The sequence below is a fragment of the Numenius arquata genome, chromosome W (assembly GCF_964106895.1).
Source record: "Numenius arquata chromosome W, bNumArq3.hap1.1, whole genome shotgun sequence".
Classification (NCBI taxonomy): Eukaryota; Metazoa; Chordata; class Aves; order Charadriiformes; family Scolopacidae; genus Numenius; species Numenius arquata.
In genome coordinates this window covers 4295064-4316284 of record NC_133615.1, presented here as the reverse complement: position 1 = coordinate 4316284, position 21221 = coordinate 4295064, and the positions used below count along the sequence as shown (strand labels likewise).

At 41.4% G+C, this 21221-nt stretch overlaps 1 protein-coding gene across 3 annotated transcripts in view; it reads right to left on the bottom strand.

Annotated features, from left to right (window-relative positions):
* Positions 1 to 19489: 19489 nt before the first annotated feature.
* The window catches only part of LOC141476553 (ras GTPase-activating protein 1), a 94909-nt gene continuing 93177 nt past the window's right edge, over positions 19490 to 21221 (bottom strand). For all 3 annotated transcript variants that reach the window (XM_074165236.1, XM_074165238.1, XM_074165237.1), the window contains one exon: positions 19490 to 19573. In XM_074165236.1, the coding sequence (XP_074021337.1) occupies positions 19490 to 19573 (84 nt within the window). The remainder of the gene's footprint in view (positions 19574 to 21221) is intronic.

Below are 21221 nucleotides of genomic sequence, written 5' to 3'. Positions count from 1 at the left end.
TATGCAAATAGGGAACAAATCCAGTAGTATCCTTTAAAAAAATAATCACAGATCTGACTGAATCTACAAAAGAGCAATCACAGACCATTTAATGCATTCTTCTCCCTCCAAAAAAAAATCAAGGAACAACAATCAAAGGCAAAACTTTGCAACACAATTTCATTAAAAAGACTACAAATATTTCTCACAAAATAAATATTGTACATTCCTGATAGCCTTTTCAACCTTTTTTATGTTCTCAGAAATTGCTGGTAATGAAAACATAACAGAGTGAATCAAATTGTTGTGTACACTACTGCACTGTGGGAGGTGGAAGCCCTTCATTTAAAATGTCTTATGCATTATTAATAGACTATGTATGTTTATATAAATTACCTAAGGCAGAGGTGTATACAGAATAAGAAAAAAAATGCTGATGTTAAAAAATACCCTTAAACTGTACCTTAGCAGTTGATATACAGCTCTGTTTTATACCTTCTGTTTAAAAATGGGTCCATCATGTTATGTACTGTATAGAAATCAAATATCCTTTCTGACTTCTAGGACAGACATATTTTTCAACATTCATATTGGAGCAAGTATATAAATATAAAACAAAGTATATGAGCAGTTTAGTCATTCAGAAGGGACATGAGGAGATTTGGTAGTTGCACTGGTTTTGGCTGGGATAGAGTTAATTTTCTTCATAGTAGCTTGCATGGGCTATGCTTTGTATTTGTGATGAAAATAGTGTTGATTGATAACATAGGGATGTTTTAGTTATTACTGACTAGTGCTTACATAGAATCAAGGCCTTTTCTGCTTCTCACACTGCCCCGCCTGCGAGTAGGCTGGGGGTGAACAAGAAGCTGAGAGGGGACATGGCTGGGACAGCTGACCCCAAATGACCAAAGGAATATTCATTACCAAAATACTGGCAAGGATTAAAATGCTAATTTAATTCAGGCATTATGAGTGACAAGACAATGAGGAGGAGAAGCATTTATGTAAAAGAGCTTTCTACTTCATGGTCAACTTTGCAGCTCTCTGTAGTTTAGTACCATGCATAGCACGAATAAATTTAGTCATTTTTTGATTCATATGTTCGCATAGAAATTTTAGTGACTTCCTTCTAATGTATTTAAATTTTGTGTTATATTCTTAAAATATATTTCAAACATTATAGATGTTATATAATATAAATGAATGTAATACATAATCTATTACATGAATGTTACATTATATGAAATCATTCTTCTTGTCATTCTTTAAATTGCCTGCTCTTGTTCTTTTAAAAGGTGGTTCTTAAAAACTGACCAGCATTCACAGACCCCTAAGCCCTCAAAAGCAGATTCCCAGGGAACACTGCTAACTAGCTCCCTGAGTAGCTTAGTTTGCTCTCTTGAAATCCAGGGTAGCAACTCTGCTGACCTTTTTTTCTCATTACACTGAAAATTTTAAACTCAACCATTTTGTGATCAGGACAGCCACCTACCATCACATCTCCCACAAGTCCTTCTCTATTCACAAGTCTAGGAGGGCATCTTCCCTAGGTGGCTCACTGAGTACTTGTGACAAAGTTTTCTTCCACAAACTTCAGGGATTTCCCAGACTTGCTTGTCACAGCAGTATGGTATTCCCAGTTGATGCCTGGGAAGTTGTAATCTCCCATAAGTACAAAGGCTACCAATCCAGAATTTTCTCCTAATTGCCTATAGAATAATTCATCAGTGCTAACATCCTGGCTGGGTGATCAGTAGTACACACCCACTATGACATCTGCTTTGTTTTCCATCCCCCTAATCCTCATCCAGAGGCTCTCAATCACATCATCACTATCCATAAGGGCTGTACAGTCACACCTCTCCCTTACATACCGTGCAACACCTCCACCTCACCTGCCCTGCCTGTCCCTCCTGAACAACCTATAGTCCTCCATCCCAGCACTCCACACTTGAGCTGGACTTGTGGTCAATAAACTCTCAGTGAGACAGGAGTTGAAGAATGGTTTGGGGCTCATATTCCAAACCCTTCCATAGGATTTGGGAGGCTAATATCCAGACACTGAAGTTTAGCCAAAATTATTGAATGTAGGTCAAATCTCACGTGCAATGGAATTACAATATATTTCACTTGTCATTCAATCATTGATTGAATAAATACTAAACTGAAATTTTTTTCTAAACATGAAAAAGGAAAAAATATAAAGAATCATCATTACAGTATATTTGTTGGATTTTTGTTTATAAAAACTTCTCTCTCAAATGTATATTAACTAAGCTGTAATGTAAAAATGCCAGCAATTATTCTGCAAATTGTTCTTGCTGGCAGGAAGCTGCAGCTGATTCACGTACATCATAGCTGGAAATGAAGTAATCTGACACACAGGACTTCACAAACATCAGACATTCATGTTACAAATTCTACCAGCTCCAACAAATAAATGCTGCCACTTACAGATCAAAAGCAGTGTTGCAACTGATATGTAATCACTATAACATTCTAATTATATTTGGTTTTCTTTAACAGGATTAAGACTAGGAACCTCAGGATCACAAGACAATACTTTGTCAGATAAGCTAAAGGAACCCCCTTTTAAGTTTATTTCAGGGAGAAGCCTATAATTCCATCAGGCTGCCAAGATTTCATGGAATGAGAAATTGTGCTGAGAAAGGAAAAAAGTCTTCAGAGACTTGATACCCTGAGTAAAAAATATGTATATGAAGCTTATTTTGTTGTTATTTAAACAACAGTCATCAACACAATAACAGCCTCTCCCTGTACGGAAACACTGGGAAGAAATTATTTTCATATCTTGACTGTATAATTTGTCCTGTTTATAATTATTGTCACATTTCATATATGATACATACCATTTACCTCTTAAAATACCAGCTAAAATGCGTGGTTGATGCAGAAGTGAATGTATAGGCTAACCAAGGCCACCTCAAATGTGTCTAGACACTAATGCATCAATCAGTTCTGCAACCCAACTCAGTAAGCTTGTACTGCCTGCACGTACTGGGGGCCTGCTTGATCATTCTTATCTCCATGGGACAGAGGGATTTCTGAGATTTCCTCTTCAAATGGGATACAGAGCAAAAATGGCTTCCTTCAATTCAATCTAAATCTATACTCTTCCAGTTTAAAACCATTGCCCCTTGTCCTGTCACAACAGACCCTGGTAAAAAGTCTCTCTCCATATTTCTTAAAAGCCCCCTATCAGTATTTGAAAGGCTGCAATAAGGTCTCCCCAGAGCCTTCTCTTCTCCAGGCTGAACAACCCCAACTCTCCCAGCCTTTCTTCATAGGAGAGGTGCTCCAGCACTCTGAACGTTTTTGAGGGCCTCCTCTGGGCCTGTTCCAACAGGTGAATGTCTTTAATGTCCTGCAGACCCCAGAGTTGATCACAGTACTCCAGATGGGGTCTAATGAGAGTGGAGTAGAGGGGCAGAATCACTTCCCTTGACCTACTGGCCATGTTTCATTTGATGCAGCCCAGGATATGATTGGCTTTCTGGGCTGTGAGCGCACATTTCATAGAATCATAGAATCAGAATGGTTCAGGTTGGAAGGGACCTTAAAGATCATTGAGTTCCAACCCCCCTGCCATGGGCAGGGACACCTCCCACTAGACCAGGTTGCTCAAAGCCCCATCCAGCCTGGCCTTGAACACCTCCAGGGATGGGGCATCTACAACTTCTCTGGGCAGCCTGTTCCAGTGCTTCACCACCCTCACAGGAAAGAATTTCTTTCTGATATCTAATCTAAATCTCCCCTCTTTCAGTTTAAAACCGTTACCCCTCATCCTATCATTACACTCCCTGATAAAGAGTACCTTCCCAATTTACCTCTCGAACATTTCCCACTTGTGTCCAACTTTTCATCCACCAGTAGCCCCAAGTCCTTCTCTTTAGGGCTACTCTCAATCCATTCATCCCTCAGTCAGTATTGATGCTGGGGATTGCCCTGACCCAGGAGCAAGACCTTGCACTTGGCCTTGTTGAATCTCATGAGGTTCCCATGGGCCCACTCCTCAAGCCTGTCAAGGTCCCTCTGGATGGCATCCCTTCCTTCGAGCAAATCAACTGCACCACTCAGCTTGGTGTCATCTGCAAACTTGCTGAGGGTGCACTCAATCCCACTGTCTATGTCGCTGATGAAGATATTGAGTAGTATTGGTCTCAGTACGGACCCTTGAGGGACACCACTCATTACTGGTTTCCACTTGGACTGTAAGTCTTTGGATGCGGCCATCCAGCCAATTCCTTATGCATCTAAGAGTTCATCCATCAAACCCATATCTCTCCATTTTAGAGGTCAGAATGTTGTGGGGGACTGCATCAAAGGCCTTGCAGAAATCCAGGTAGATGACATCTGTAGCTCTTCCCTTGTCCACTGTTGCAGTTGTCACCAAAGACAGGCCTCTGCTTTGTTTATAGCCATATGCTAACTAAAATGTTGTTTGCTTACTTCTAACCTTCTTACTGTGTGAGAAAATAGTTAATTACTGAGCTGATAGTAATAAGGATGGGATAACAAGAAGTAGTTAATCACTTCAAGGTTCTCTCATATGTCAAAAATATGTACTCCTATACCAATTAGGACAGAGCTGTGGCTACTTCAAAGGACATCCTTATCATCCTCAAGAAGCTGGCAAACTTAGAGTAAACTTTTACTGTCCTGAGATGACTCAGTACCTTAAAAGGATAATGTGAGGAAGGGTATCCCTACCCAAACAACCACTGAGGAGCTCACACCTGCGCAGAAGTGTTTTGCCGACGCTGCAAAATTTCATACGCATGTGCAAAAGGGCTATTTGGCCATCCTACTGAATATGTAAGCCTCGGTGGAGTTATGTATTAGGTAGGGGGAATAATGAGAATCTTTTGTGTATAAATAATGGGTGAATGTCCCCGGTAAGGTGTGCTAGATTTGTGGATTTCCACGTAGCGCCCGACATTGAATAAAGCAATATCTCCTCTCTAAACTACTTTTGGTTTCGAGAGCTTTTATTTCAGGTGACAGTTTTTGGCACCCCAGATGGGACTTCGCATATAGGCTTGGAGTTTGACTGCTGCTCATTGCTGCGGGGAAATCACAAGTGGAACTCCAGCGTGCACCGGACCTCTTCTCCGGGGACTTCCCTGATGATTTCCCGTTGGGCAGTGAGTAACCAGCTGAATGACAAATTGAGATATTGCATGGTAACACACACACACACCCCGCCAAGTAAATTGTACCAGAAGGGATATGTGTCAGGGGATTTATTTCCTGTGCTTGTACAGTGACGACCAGAGTGGGAAAAGGGTTGGAAAAATGGGAAATGTGTGTGGGAAAGTAACGGAAGATTGGCGAGGAGGACTGTAAACACACTCAAGTGACTCGCATGTGGGGTGCTGGAAAACACATATATCACACTAATTGTTGCTTAGTTCTGTGTGCTCAACAAGTAGGACATCTGCACTTAGATAACACAGGCCTGGGATGGACTCAGGGGCACCTTATCAAACATGCCCGAGATTCTTGCCCTGCTGTTGAAGAGATCAAAGCACAGCGGAAAACTCTGCCTGCCAGAATCCTTGAAATACAGGCCCAAACAGCAAGTGTGAGGTCTTTTGTTCTCTCCCTCCCTTGCTAACAAGGACTCTCTTGCTAATAAGGACTCTCTCTTGCTCCACGGTGCCTGTGTCCCCTGCTTGCCTGCCTCTGCCCAGGTGCTGCTTCAGAGATTCCCCGATCCATGAGGTATTGAGATTAAATTTGTTCTTTGCCTTTAATCCATGGTTTTGTGGTTGTTCCTGCATCCTACCTGCATCGGCTCACACAATGCATCATCATCCTGGTAAGGGGGTATTACTAAGGCTTCTCTCTTATTCTTCTCTATTTTGAAACATTGGGGAAAATTTAGGAGAGATCCCCTAACGTGAAAGAAATTAATTGAAAATTTTAATCAATGGTGGCCTGTATATGTGTCAGGAAAAATGGCCAAAGAATGGCACATTAAAATATAATACTATATTACAATTACTGTTGTTTTGTAGAAAGGAAGGTAAATGGGATGAAGCTCCCTATCTTGATTTGTTTTTCACCTTGAGAAATGACTATAAGAGCAGAAAAGAGTGTGGTTTAATGGTAACAGATACTAATGTGCTGGCATTAGAACAGGAGTACGGGAAATCATGATCGTTGTAGTGATGCTGTTTGACTTGTAGTATTGGCAAAAGGTGTCATAAATATAAAGAGGAGGATGAAGTAGAAGAGGAAGATAGTCAGCTGATGGTGGCACCACTGAGAGAGGAAAGGAGAGAAATTGAGGAAGGAACAGAGGATAGGCAGCATTATAGTCCTGTGGCTGGTCGTAGTAAGCGAGGGGGGGGGAGCGGTGCTCCAGGCTTCTTTGAAACAAGCAGTAGGACCTGCAGGGGAACCTGTGGGGGTGAAAATACCGTTCTCTGTAGCAGATTTAAAAGCTTGGAAGGAAATGTCGGGAACTTATAGAGCCAATCCAGACATAAGAAAGAAGTTACAGAGATTAGAAGGGGAAAATGCAAGATCAATAAATAAATTGTTAGAGACTGCTTGGAAAGTGTATAACAATAGGGAAGAGGAACATAGACGGGGTAGAGAGCAAGTGAGGAATGCACGATTGCTAGCGGCAGCTATTGCAGAAGGGAATCAGAGAGGAAGGAAATGGAATGGGAATAGAAGGGATCGGAGTATAGGGGAAAGAGATGGGAATCTTCGCCCCACTCTGGAAAGGGATCAGTGTGCATTGTGTAGACGAAAAGGACACTGGAAGAGAGAATGTCCCCAGAATAGATTTCAGGAACGATTTCCTCAAAGCGCGGAAAATCCCAGGGTAAGAGAGTTACTTACTCTGGACCAGGATTCTCAGTGATGGGGACCAGGGAAAAACTCAGAAGTGCCCCCAACAGAACCCCTGGTTACCCTGAAGTTGGGGAATGAAAGAGTAGAATTTTTAGTGGATACAGGAGCAGCATGTTCTGTTTTGAATTCTTGTAAAGGAAAATTAAGCAGTGAAAATATGTCTATTGTTGGTGCCACAGGGAATAGAGAAATAAAGCCTTTCTTTCAACCTATGAAATGTGGATATGGATTCTGAGTTTTTATGCATAAGTTCCTGTATGTACCCGATTGCCCTATGCCATTATTGGGAAGAGATTTATTAAGTAAACTTAATGCTCAAATTGTAGTTGAATATAATCATATCCATGTGCAAATACCAGAAGAAAAAGCATTGGAGGCACAAATTTTCTTATTCCAGCAAAACAGAGATGTGCAAACATCTACAGTCCCCGAGGAAGTGATGAATGCAGTGAATCCTCTCATATGGGAAGCGGGGATGCCAGGACCATCTAAGGCAGTGAAACTGGTACTGCCCCGGCTCTTGGATTAAAACCTGCAGAGTTTATCCTGCGGCCAAGGGATTTGTGCAGCACAACACAGGCCTGAAAGCTATGCTGGACATGCAGTGCAGTGAGGCACAGTGCAGAGCAGCTCAGGCCTAGGCCTACTCAGGTTAACTGTATTGTGGATCACTGACTCCTCAATGTGCAATCGTCTTCTGGTAAGGATCACTACAGGTGGCTAAAAATCTCAACAAATATAAATATTCTCAACAGGTACTATATGCCACCTTGTATTAGGTACTGTCACAAAAAATTCGCAACTGGCCTGTGCCAACTGAGGAGAGAGGCTAGGATGCAAAGTATAGAATTACAAGGGTAAATATTTATTCATGCACATGAGGTGTCCCAGCCAAATTGGGGCACCTTGGATGTGGTTTTACACAGGGTTCTTATACCCTTCAAATGTTCAGGCACAACACAATTTGACTAATCGCTAACACCCACACTGCTGATTACTAATCATAGGAAAACTTTGCAAAGTACCTATATTTCTGCAGCATTCTTGCTGCTTGTCTATTGATCCAGACGTCCCTGGAGTCAGTCTTGCTATAGTTACTTATCTATGATGCCAGGTGACGCTGGGAGGGTTTCAAAGACGTGAGAGGGGCTAGGATGCTGGTGTTATCTTGGTTTTGGAAGGGTATCCTTTATCCTTCATGGACATCTCTAAGCTTCCAAGAAACAAAGTCTTTGTTTCCAGGGCTGGGCTGTCCTTTAGTCTGTTTTACTTAAGCATGAACAATACCAAAGTCTCCAGTAAAATTCCACTACCTCATTACATTACAGTGTATGATGTGAACTAATACATATATTAACAAAGTTAAAACACTTTTATACTGTAAAGACTGATTAATATAATAGTTAAGGAAAGGAATTTTCATTACAGTATTTGAAGGGGAAACCCATGTTCTAGGGCAAACAAGTAGAATGAAAAAAGGTCTTGGTAAAGGAAGTGTCAAATAGGCGCTGAGTAAGGAGAAATAAAATTAAATCAAAACAATCCCTCTTGCCAAAATCAGTATAATTGTACAAACAAAACAAGTCCACCACCCCCATACAGAAGACCCACATATAAAAAACATCATCCAGAACAAGACGATAATGGTAGTATCTTTCCCTCTTCCAAAATCTCATCTTAATCCTCTAAATTTTCTGCCACAAATCTTTGTTCATGTCCCATCTTCTCTGAAATTCAGTACCTATCTCAAATATAATTTGTGTCTGGTTGACAAAAATCCACAACAAACAACAAAAAATACTCAATATTGAAGTAAGTCAAAGTAAATTTCAACTAGAAAATAGTTTCCCTTCTTGCTGGTACTTTCAACTCTTCCCCACTCCCCATGTGTCAAACCAATTGAGCAGATGAACTCAGGGTTATAATGGAAACTATCAAACAGCCTTGGCTGCAAAATCACTATCATGGCTCCATAATACAATAGTAGGCCTTGGCATTACCTTTCAACATGCACCAGTAACAGACATATTTATAGCTAGTCCATCTGCACAGAGCAGAGACCTCACAGTAATAGATACTGATAGCCTTTTAAGTCCTTATGAAAATTACTTTTCAGAAGACAGAGTATGACAGTGATGAACTCATGTTTGGCTCCAATGTACTCTCAACAGAATACACTAACATTTCCTTTACAGAAACAGAAGTCGTCTCTCTCTATAAGAAACTGCCTGGGAAGAAAGGTAATGGGGATTAAGATTAAAGTAAGAAACCTTTATGTTAAACAAAATTTCTTTAAGCATTCTATTTTATTCTTCTTTTCTTAACTTTGTATTCTCAATCTTTATGTATCTTGAATATAGTTTTCAGAGGAAGATCACAACTTGCTGAGAGAAGGTCTAAGACATGCATGATGAGTGCTACCTATCTACATACAGTATCATCACCATTCTCTCTATTCAAAGGCAAAATCTACTAGCTGCTGCTTTTCTTTTTTCTGCCTGCTGCATTTTAGAGAGAGTAGTTGTAGAACATTCAATAAAAAGAAAAGGAATAAAATATCTGTGGAAGTCCCAAGGTTGCAAGGAGTTTTATGTTACATACTGGTATTAACCTCTGTACAGTAAAACTTTCTCCTAGGTTTTCAAGGGGAAAATATTCTTCTATTTGTGAAATCTGCACATAGATCACTACAATCTCTTTTTCAAATATTAATTTGTAAACAATAGGCAAATAGAAATACATCAAACAGTAGCAGGTTTTGCAAGTATTATTCTTTAAATTGTAGTGTGTCAGTTTCCTAGACAGCAAAAGCCTAAAGAATAATTCAGTGCTGGGATATCCTATAGGAGTCAGGTTACACCTACTTCAACAGGTGCTCCAGTTAGCCTAAATCTTTCCTAATTTTACTTATTTACAGAGATGTTAATATGCTTAAAAAGCATTTTTCAGAGTTATTATTCTTTCTTTCCCACATGTTTGGTAATGAAGATTATTACTGAAAAAAACATAATCACTGAAGAAAACTAAACCTATCATGGTGTATGTACCTACACAGTGGTCATGATATCTGCTGCATCCACACGTTTTCAGTGTCTAAGAAGTCTGCGTGAAGATCAGTTGCCTATTTAAAAGACAGAACATATGCCACTGGAGATTTGTATAAAATGTTTCTGAGAACAGCAAAATGCTACCATCTATATGCTAAGGTAACAAAGAAATCAGAAGAGCCCAAATTCCATTTTTCTTTTTATGGCTTTGTCCTGGTTTGGGGTGGAGCAGAGCCAACTTTCTGTTCAGTGAGAGAGGCTCTTGCTTATACTTGTTTCTGCAGCAACCAGGGTCAGCTGACTTGGTTGTTTACCCCACAGAATCACAGAATCTTCTTGGTTGGAAGGGACCTTTGAGATCATCGAGTCCAACCACAAAAAAAACAAAAAAAAAACCAAACCAAACCAAACAAAACAAAAAACCACACACCAAACACAAAACAAAACACCCAGAACCACACATCACACCCACCCACAAACAGACACAAACCAACAATCTCGGGCACTAGAGCATGCCCTGAAGTGCCATGTCTACACATTTCTTAAATACTTCCAGGGATGGCGACTCCACCACCTCCCCGGGCAGGCTGTTCCAGTGCCTGACCACTCTCTCAGTAAAGTAATTCTTCCTAATATCTAATCTAAACCTCCCCTGCTGCAACTTTACACCGTTTCCTCTGGCATGGAGGGTTTGCACCTATGGGGAGGAGGGGACAGAACAGGTGACCCAAACTGACCAATAGGGTATTCCATCCCATCTGCCATGCTCAATATAAAAGTTGAGGGATCAACTTGGATGGCTTTCTTTCTTCAATGATTGATGTCTGAGGAGTACCCTGTCTGCTCATCTGCCTTTGATCCTGATCAGTGTGTTCTGGAATCCAGTTCCCATCTGTTGCTGAGTTCAGTCTGTAACTTCCCCAGTGCCTGCTGGTGACATCTTCATGGGAACTTGATGTGGTTTTATATATATATATATATATAGTATTTATTTCATTATTTCCTTTTTATTTTATTATTAATATTTCATTAAAGTAGTTTAGGTTTTTTCCCTAAACTCATAAATCTCTTTATCTCTCTTCTTGCTCTCCTTGGAGCAAGAGGTGGGGAAGAATGTCTGTTGTCTTATCATTGGCCAACCAGGCCCAAAACTGTGACAGGCTTAATTGTCTTAATTAGGTTTATTTAGTAGCCCCAGATGACTTTATTATATTCCTTGCATGGTATGGGAAACCAAAGTGGGAAAGGCATGCAATTTTTGAAGATGGAAAGGATAGGATTTGAAAGAACTAGAGTACAGTGATTTGAAGTAATCCATTCTTTTATGTACAACTCATTTTTTTCTAGCTATACAGCATCTTTCAAGATCAGATATAGCTTTTACCTAAATGATGGGGATATATATCATATATAGGAGCAATTATGACAAGCAGTACTTAAACTTTAAAAGAAAAGAAACAAAGGGATAGAGAAGGAGAGAGAGAGGGATAAAGAGATCACAGGTCCTGGTTCCAACATCAGTCCAGCCAAGAGGGGTTGTTGCCATAAGAGTGCTCTTCTTTGTCTCCCCAGGGGAAAAATCTCTTCAGGGAAAAGTCTTCCCAGGCAAAAAATCCTCTCTTCAGGGAAAGGCTTCCCCCTTTTTATGTTTTTTTTTCATGTTTGCCCACTCCTAGGGGCAGTTTTGTCTCAGGTTTCTCAGGTTTCTCCCCCTGCCCCCCCTCCCCCCCCCCCCCCGCTTCATGTGACATGTAGCATGATTTGGGTGGGGAGATGAGAGCTGTAGTCATATATGCTTCACATGATCTAGATAATCTTCATTAGCATACGCAGGGGTGAGAACTTTATTATGCATTTCACAGATAATGAGGCAAAGTCATACATAGTATCTTACCAAAGAAACAACTCGTCCTTCATGAGGGAAAAAACAGGGCCGTTCTGTTTGTTTAAGACTCGTCCTGCAGGCGCCAGTTTCTCCCTCTTGCATGAAACACACGAGATAAGCAGGTGTTAGCCTTATCAGTTCCTTGAGCAGAAGGCCTGGTACTTAGGAGTGTTTGAGACATTCAAGCTTCTTTGTTTAGGGGAAATTACAGGTTGTCTCTTATAGGATGTTGTGGGGGAATGGGTCAAAGGCCTTGCAGAAATCCAGGTAGATGACATCCATAGCTCTTCCCTTGTCCACTGATCCAGTCACTCTATCATAGAAGGTCACTAGGTTGGTCAGGCAGGACTTGCCCTTGCTGAAGCCATGCTGGCTGTCTCGAATCACCTCCCTGTTCTCCATGTGCCTTAGCATAGCTTCTAGGAGGAGCTGTTCCATGATCTTCCCAGGCACAGAGGTGAGGCTTACTGTTTGGTAGTTCCCAGGGTCCTCCTTTCTACCCTTTTTAAAAATGGGTGCAATGTTTCCCTTTTTCCAGTCACTGGGGACTTCACCTGACTGCCATGACTTTTCAAATACCATGGAGAGTGGATTAGGAACTATGTCTGCCAGTTCCCTCAGGACCCTGGGATGCATCTCATCAGGTCCCATGGACTTCTGTATGCCCAGGTTCCTCAGGTGAGAGGAAAAAATAGCTCTGTGAGAAAAAACATTTTCAGAATCCTGGAAAGATATCAGGGTCCATTTCACCCAATCTCCCTTGAGGCAAAAAATGACGTGACACTATAAAAACTTCCAAGCAGATTTGGCTTGTGTGTATGAACTGCACTGGGGATTGGGTGGAGTAGGGAGTCATAGTAAGAGCACTTACGAGAAGACCTCAAACATGCAAACGTGACTGAACTCAATCAGAAGCAAAAAAACCCCAAAACAACCCAAATAAAAAAATGCACACACAACTGCAAGGACATAGAGAATTACAAAGCTGGAAGAAGCCAGAGAGAGGAAAAAATGCTATCCCAGGTTTTCCAAGATGTGTCATTATGACTTGAGGATTACCATTTGTTCTCTTCCTAAACTTCTTCTCAAAGAAGTTAGTGCTTCTTTATGCAATAAAACTGAGTTCTGGAGGCCTTGGGGAAGATTGTCCATCAAAGCGGAAAGCACCAGAAGGGGTCTGTGCTTGTCACCCAGCACTAATGGGACAGGTTCTTTTAGGGATCCTTGGCAGAATGATGAGGGCACTAAATCGTAGTTACAATTAAAGCTTTATTTTCTTAGCAGGATATTATGATTAGTATACCACAGAATTTATGATTTGAATGGCACAGGATGTCTACAAGCAGAATCAATGTAGTACAATCCATAAGTAGCATAATACAGAATTTATAATACAACTTAAATTATGATTTCTAATCACTAACAGAATTTATCACATTGGAGTACTGGAATGGAGGGGTACATGCTGTTCAGGAGGGATAGGCAGGGCAGGTAGGGTGGAGGTGTCACACTGTATGTAACGGAGAGGTAAAAGCAGCAGTAAAAGGAAGACTAGGGAAAACGTGGGCCCGCTGCTGAATGAGGTGGGTGCCTTGGTGATGGAGGATACAGAGAAGGCGGAGTTACTGAATGCCTTCTTTCCTTCAGTCTTTACTGCTAAGGCTGGCCCTCAGGAATCCCAGACCCTGGAGGTAGGAGAGAGAGCCTGGAGAAAGGAAGACTCTCCCTCGACCAAGGAGGATAAGGGAAGAGATCATTTAGGCAAACTTGACACCCACAAACCCATGGGCCCTGATGGGATGCACCCGTGAGTGCTGAGGGAGCTGGCAGATGTTATTGCCAAGCCACTCTCCATCATCTTTGAAAGGTCATGGAGAAGAGGAAAAGTGCCTGAGGACTGGACGATAGTCAATGTCACGCCAGTCTTCAAAAAGGGCAAGAAGGAGGATCCAGGAAACTACAGGCCTGTCAGCCTCACCTCCATCCCTGGAAAGGTGATGGAACAGCTCATCCTGGATGTCATCTCTTAGCACGTAGAAGAAAAAAAGGTCATCAGGAGCGGTCAGCATGGATTCACCAAGGGGAAATCATGCTTGACCAGTCTGATAGCCTTCTATGATGGAATGACTGGCTGGGTGGATGAGGGGAGAGCAGTGGACATTGTCTACCTTGACTTCAGCAAGGCTGTCTCCCATAACATCCTCATAGATAAGCTTAGTGTGCGTTAGATGAGCGGACAATGAGGTGGACTGAAAACTGGCTGAGTGGCAGAGTTCAGAGAGTTGTGATGAGCAGTGCAGAGTCCAGTTGGAGGCCTGCAGCTGGCGGTGTTCCCCAGGGGTCAGTACTGGGTCCACTCTTGTTCAATATATTCATCAACGACCTGGATGAGGGGACAGAGTGGACCCTCAGCAAGTTCACTGATGACACAAAACTGGGAGGAGTAGCTGACACACCAGAAGGCTGTGCTGCCATTCAGAGAGACCTGGACAGGCTGGAGAGTTGGGTGGAGAGGAACCTGATGAAATTCAACAAGGGCAAGTGTAGAGTCCTGCACCTAGGGAAGAATAACTCCAGGCACCAATACAGGTTAGGGGTTGACCTGCTGGAAAGCAGCTCTGCAGAGTGGGATCTGGGAGTCCTGGTGGACAACAAGTTGACCATGAGGCAGCAATATGCCCTTGTGGCCAAGAAGGCCAAGGGTCTCCTGGGGTGCATTAAAAAGAGCATGGCCAGCAGGTAGAGGGAGGTCATCCTCCCCCTCTACTCCGCCCTGGTGAGGCTGCATCTGGAGTACTGTGTCCAGTTCTGGGCCCCCTAGTTCAAGAAGGACAAGGAACTTCTGGAGACAGTCCAGCAGAGAGCTACAAAGATGACCAAGGGACCGGAGCACCTCTCTGATGAGGAAAGGCTGAGAGACCTGGGTCTGTTTAGCCTGGAGAAGAGAAGACTGAGAGGGGAATCTCATCAACACTTATAAATATCTAAAGGACAGGTGTCAAGAGGATGGGGTCAGGCTCTTCTCAGTCGTGCCTGGTGACAGGACAAGGGGCAACAGGCACAAGCTGGAACACAGGAAATTCCATCTGAACATGAGGAAAAACTTCTTTCCTTTGAGGATGTCAGAGCAGTGGAACAGGCTGCCCAGAGAGGTTGTGGAGTCTCCTTCTCTGGAGATCTTCAAAACCCACCTGGATGCATTCCTGTCCAGCCTGATGTAGGTGAACCTGCTTTGGCAGGGGGTGTTGGACTAGATGATCTCTGAAAGTCCCTTCCAACCCCTACAGTTCTGTGGTTCTGTTATATGGGGCAGCTACAACTTCTCTGGGTAACCTGTTCCAGTGTCTCATCCCCCTCATCATAAAAAATTTCTTCCTTGTGTCCAATCTAAACTTACTCTCAGTTTAAAACCATCTCCCCTTGTCCTATCACTGCAGGCCCTAATAAAATCTCTCTCCATCTTTATTATAAGCCCCCTTTAAGTATTGGAAGGCTGCAATAAGGTCTCCCTGGAGCCTTCTCTTCTCCAGACTGAACACCACCAACTCTCTCAGCCTATCTTCACAGCAGAGGTGTTCAAACCCTCTGATAATTTTCGTGACCCTCCTCTGGATTTGCTTTAACAGGTCAATGTCTTTCTTGTCCTGTGGACCCCAGAACTGGACACAGTACTCCAGGTGGGGTCTCATGAATGAAGAGTAGAGGGGTAGAATAACCTCCCTCGACCTGCTGGCCACCGTTAGCTTTCTGGGCTGGAAGTGCACATTGCTGGCTCATGTCCAACTTTTCATCCACCAGTAGCCCCAAGTCCTTCTCTTTAGGGCTACTCTCAATCCATTCATCCCTCAGTCAGTATTGATGCTGGGGATTGCCCTGACCCAGGAGCAAGACCTTGCACTTGGCCTTGTTGAATCTCATGAGGTTCCCATGGGCCCACTCCTCAAGCCTGTCAAGGTCCCTCTGGATGGCATCCCTTCCTTCGAGCAAATCAACTGCACCACTCAGCTTGGTGTCATCTGCAAACTTGCTGAGGGTGCACTCAATCCCACTGTCTATGTCGCTGATGAAGATATTGAGTAGTATTGGTCTCAGTACGGACCCTTGAGGGACACCACTCATTGCTGGTTTCCACTTGAACATTGAGCCATTGAGTGTAAGTCTTTGGATGCGGCCATCCAGCCAATTCCTTATGCATCTAAGAGTCCATCCATCAAACCCATATCTCTCCATTTTAGAGGTCAGAGTGTTTTGGGGGACTGCATCAAAGGCCTTGCAGAAATCCAGGTAGATGACATCTGTAGCTCTTCCCTTGTCCACTGATCCAGTCACTTCATCATAGAAGGTCTCTAGGTTGGTCAGGCAGGACTTGCCCTTGGTGAAGCAATGACTGTAACATCTTCCATGAGGAGCTGTTCCATGATCTTCCCAGGCACAGAGGTGAGGCTTACTGTTTGGTAGTTCCCAGGGTCCTCCTTTCTACCCTTTTTAAAAATGGGTGCAATGTTTCCCTTTTTCCAGTCACTGGGGACTTCACCTGACTGCCATGACTTTTCAAATACCATGGAGAGTGGATTAGGAACTATGTCTGCCAGTTCCCTCAGGACCCTGGGATGCATCTCATCAGGTCCCATGGACTTCTGTATGTTCAGGTTCCTCAGGTGGTCTCAAACCTGATCTTCTCCTATGATGGGAAGGACTTAATTCCCCCAGTCCCTGCCCTAAGGTTCAAGGGCATGAGAGATTTGGGAAGAGATTACCATTGAAAACTGAAGTAAAAAAAATTGTTGAGTACCTCAGCCTTCCCTGTGTCAGTTGTCACTAGTTCTCGTCTCATTTATCAGGGGGGTACCTTTTCTTTAATCTTCCTTTTTTGGCAAACATACCTTTAGAAGCCCTTATTATTCTTTGCATCCCTTGCAAAGTTCAGCTCCAGCTGTGCCTTAGCTTTCCTGATCACATCCCTACACATCTGGGCAGTGTCCCTATATTCTTTCTGGCGTATACGTCCCTGCCTCTACTGCCTGTGCATTTCCTTCTTACACTTTATTTTGACCAGGAGGTCCTTACTGAGCCATGTTGGTCTCCTGCCTTCCTTCACCAATTTCCTACATATGGGAATTGAGAGCTCTTCCAAGAGTTTCTTCGTCCCTGAGGACAGTGCTTAAGGTTCATAGAATATTAACAGAACCTTAAGTGCTTTAGAGCAGGATGTGCTGCCTTCTTCCCAAGCTTGTCATTGAACTTGAAAGAAAACGACCTTGTTTATAACATTTTCAGCATTCCCAACATTTTTCTCAAATGTGCTGCTAAAAAGAGACCGCAGCATCTACAGTATGGAACATAATCACAGTTGTGTGACTTAACCTGTTGCTGCATCTTCTGATCCTGCAGCTATAATCTCAGATTAGATTATTGTGACTAATGTACATGAGGACTACTGAGCATAATTAAAAAAAAATACAAAACTTTAAGTAGTTATATGCTATCCAAAGCTAGGTCAAAGTATTTCATTTTACTGGTTTTGGCTGGGATGGAGTTAACTTTCTTCATAGCAGCCCATATGATCCTGTGTTTTGTGACTATAACAATCTTGACAACACACCAGTGTTTTGGCTATTGCTGAACAGTGTTAGCACAGTGTCCAGGCTTTCTGTTTTTTCCTCTCTGCCCCACTGGGGCTGAGGAGTGAGCAAGAAGTTTGGAGGGGACACAGCTGGGACAGCTGACCTGAACTGTCCAAAGGGATATTCCATTCCATATAATGTCATGCTCAGCAATAAAAGTGGAGGGAAGGGGTTTTTTGGGGGGAGGAAGGTAGCTGTTGTTCAGAGACTGGCTGGACATCAGTCTACTTCTGGGAGGTGGTGAGTGATTGTCTTTGCATCACTTCTGTTTTTCTTCATCTTTCCTTTCTCAGCCTCTCAACCTCCGAGTTCTCTTGCTTTTGCTCTTCCTATTCTCTCCCCTGTGTTGTTTTGGGGTTTTTTTGGGGGGTGGGGGGAGTGAGCAAATAGCTGTGTGGTGCTGAAGCTGCTGGTGGGGAGTAAACTACAACATTAATTTTCACACATTGTCATAGGAAATAAGTAGTGGTGTCATTTTTTTAATATACATGTTGGAGAAATACTAGAAGGGTACAATTATCCACTGTAAATAGTTAGCAAGATGTGGCCCTGGAGAAAGAACAGGAGGATACCATAAATTAGCCAAAATAAGGGAATACCAAGATAAACTCAAAGGGAACAGAACTGCTAGCAAGGGCAAAGAAGAAGCCACTTGAACTATGAGTGAACTATCCTAATTAACATAGTAAAAAACCTACCCTTGGGTAGGGAAAGCCCCCTACTAAGAAAAGCCCCCTCCTCACGGAGCACTCCAAGTAAAAAGAGAGGACACTGTGACTTTAAGTAGAGACGAGGCACAGCAAGAATCAATGGGAATGAGGATGGCTAAGGGTAACTAGAAAATACTGATAACTGTTGTTTAACCATTTCTCGAAAACATATAAATGCTTACCGTGTGCCAACCCAAGGCATGCTAGCTTTGTGGATGAACCACCTAGCACCCATCTTTGCACAAATGAAATAAATATCTGACATCTGTGTGTATATCGGCTTTTTGCCTACCAGGTTAAAAGAACCCATATTTGGGACAACATACATACCTAAATGCAACTTTGAGATTTACCTATAGTCATTTTTATCAATGCATTCTATACATAGTAGATAAGTAGCCAACCATATCTGTTATCCAAATTTCATTTTTACAATGTTCTATTACTTGCACCCAAAATTAGCCAGTTTCCATAAAGAGCCTATCAGCAGCTTGATTATTTTAAAAACTTAACTTTTCAGGTTTAAAAATAAGATTCATGGTAGCCATACATTACACACAAGACCAACCAATACATATTTTATAAAATGGTTTAATGGATGCACACATGTCTGATAGTGATAATAAATTTACTGAATTCTAATTATTCACTGTTGTAAACATTTTACAAAAGCATTGTGATTTACCTGGATGGATACACAATCCTTGATGGAAGAATTATTTAGACTGAATCAGCGGCACATTAAAGAATAAAGCTGACAAGATCCCTTCTGCATATTCTTTTGACATGATTCCAACAAGAGAAACAGCATGGTATACAGGAAAGTATACAGGAAAGATTGTTCTTATCATAACCATCAAACTTTGTTTCAACCACTTGATCTTGTATTTACAATTTCCAAAGTCATAATAATTGTAACCAGTCAGAAATTGCAGTAAGAAATGTTATGCAGTTACATGTAGCTGTCAAAACAATGCATTTCTTTCATTGTCCATTGATAAGTCTTTTCCAACAAGACAGAAAAACTTTGGCAATTGCAGGCGTTGAAAATCATTTTCAAAGTTCAAGACAGTCACAGCATTTTCTTTGCAGAAGGTAAACTGTACACCAAGGCTCAGAGGCTGTAAAAACTGGTTCCAAGTGGAAAAAAATTCAAACATCCTGCACAGATAGTTAAAAAAGCTGCTGGTACAATCATTCACTAACAGAATCTTTGTTTTCTTTTTGCATAGTTCACACATCACTGGGAATGTGACAGGGTGTGCTATTTTTGGCAAGAGCAAAAAAAGTGATACTTGTGTGAGTTGCCATGTTAGACATGCTGGATCCATGCAGAATTCAGGTAGAGGGCTGCTACCTGATGTTATTAGACACTGAATACTGATTTTGTTTTTGTTGAAGCAGTTCTGTAATAGCCAACAGCTTCTTAAGAACATGCTGTAGAAAAAAACAAAACAAAACAAAAACCCAGTACAACCCTACATTAGCAACTAGAAAAAAAACAAAATCCATCTTGCTTGAGAAGCATCTTCAACACTAACCTATCAGACATAGAATTAGGTAGTTTAAAATATATTTACCCCCTCACACACAGACACCACACCATTGTAAACCCCAATTCCCTAGTCACTAAGACATTACTTCAAAAGGCAACTGTAAAGCATCAATATGAAAATAATCTGCACCCATGGAGACCCATTAAGTCTTGCCAACTTAACCTGAGAGTTTCAAAATGAAAGAGAGTTCTCCCATCTGTAACAATAATCTGTAAACCAAAAATCCATTCTCAGGTATTTTCCCCATGTGAAAGTGCAGAACTGGGCTGAGAAAATTAAAAATAAAAGTCTGGTGACAAAAAAAAAAAGGTGATAATACAATTCACTTCTGCACAGGTAGAACTACCCTCTTTTAACTTTCTGAAAACTTGGTCATTAAACTAAACCAAATGCAACTGAACATACACATAAAACAGGCTGAGAAATTCTATTGCTAATGCACTGTCAGGAGTTCAATCATTTTTTCATTATAGTAGAACTATGTTCAATTACAACAGGGTCATCCTGAACCATTAGGGCACTTACAGGAGTAAAAGGGGAAAAACATTCAAGATTTTTCTTTATTGAAACCCCTGAGGAGAAATTACTCCTCTGAAGTACAAATATAAGTGTATTGAGGAAACAGTATCACATCAGTAATCATTAAGTACTTCAGATACAAGCCTTGTGAAATAAATTATATCCCTTAAGCAATACATATTTAGTACTGAAAACTTCTATCCTGTCTTGCCAGTCTAGCCATCATTTTTGCTTTGTCAAGACTAGCAGTAGCTGTAAGTGAATTATGAAATTGAACATGATTGATGTTTTTTCCCTCATATGCCACTGAAGAGGTAAATTGTAGTAGTTATTAAACTGGATTAGTTCTGAATTGCAATAATGAAGCATTATCTCATTTTTAATTCCTTGAGCTTTTTTCTGCCAAAAATTGTTAAATACAAATATATTTTCACCTTTTTCAAAATCACCACAAGAGTTCCCAGAAATCCTCTTATTTAAAAAAGATTACAGCTGAAAAATGCATTATTTGAGTAACATCTGCTGCCAGGAGAAAGAAATATAGATTTATCATCTACCTGGGTTTAAACTAAGGCCTTCAAAGAGTAAGGATATAGGAAGACCAGTCTTTAAACCATGAGAATAATAAGAAATCTGATTAGAAGTTATTTTGAAATAATTAAAGTAGAAACTATTTTAAAAACTACCTCTTCAAAAATGAGTCATTAAATAAATAGTTTAAGCTGATACTGATTGAATTTAAGACCATCTCTAAACAAGAAGGCTTTCTATAATACGACTGCCTCTGCCCCCAAATCATTAGCATTAAAAAGGGAAGACTACTTAAATTATCTCCTGCACAGCAGAATATACTAGTCAAGCATATCAAAACATATTATTGTGCAATAAGTAGAATTGTTGACTTGAAGTTCATCATAATTAGTAGACCATAGGCAAGTATATTACTTCTGCAGTATTTTGAGACAATGCATGAAGTCATGTGATTTTTTTTCCTCTTAAAAAGTTTTCAT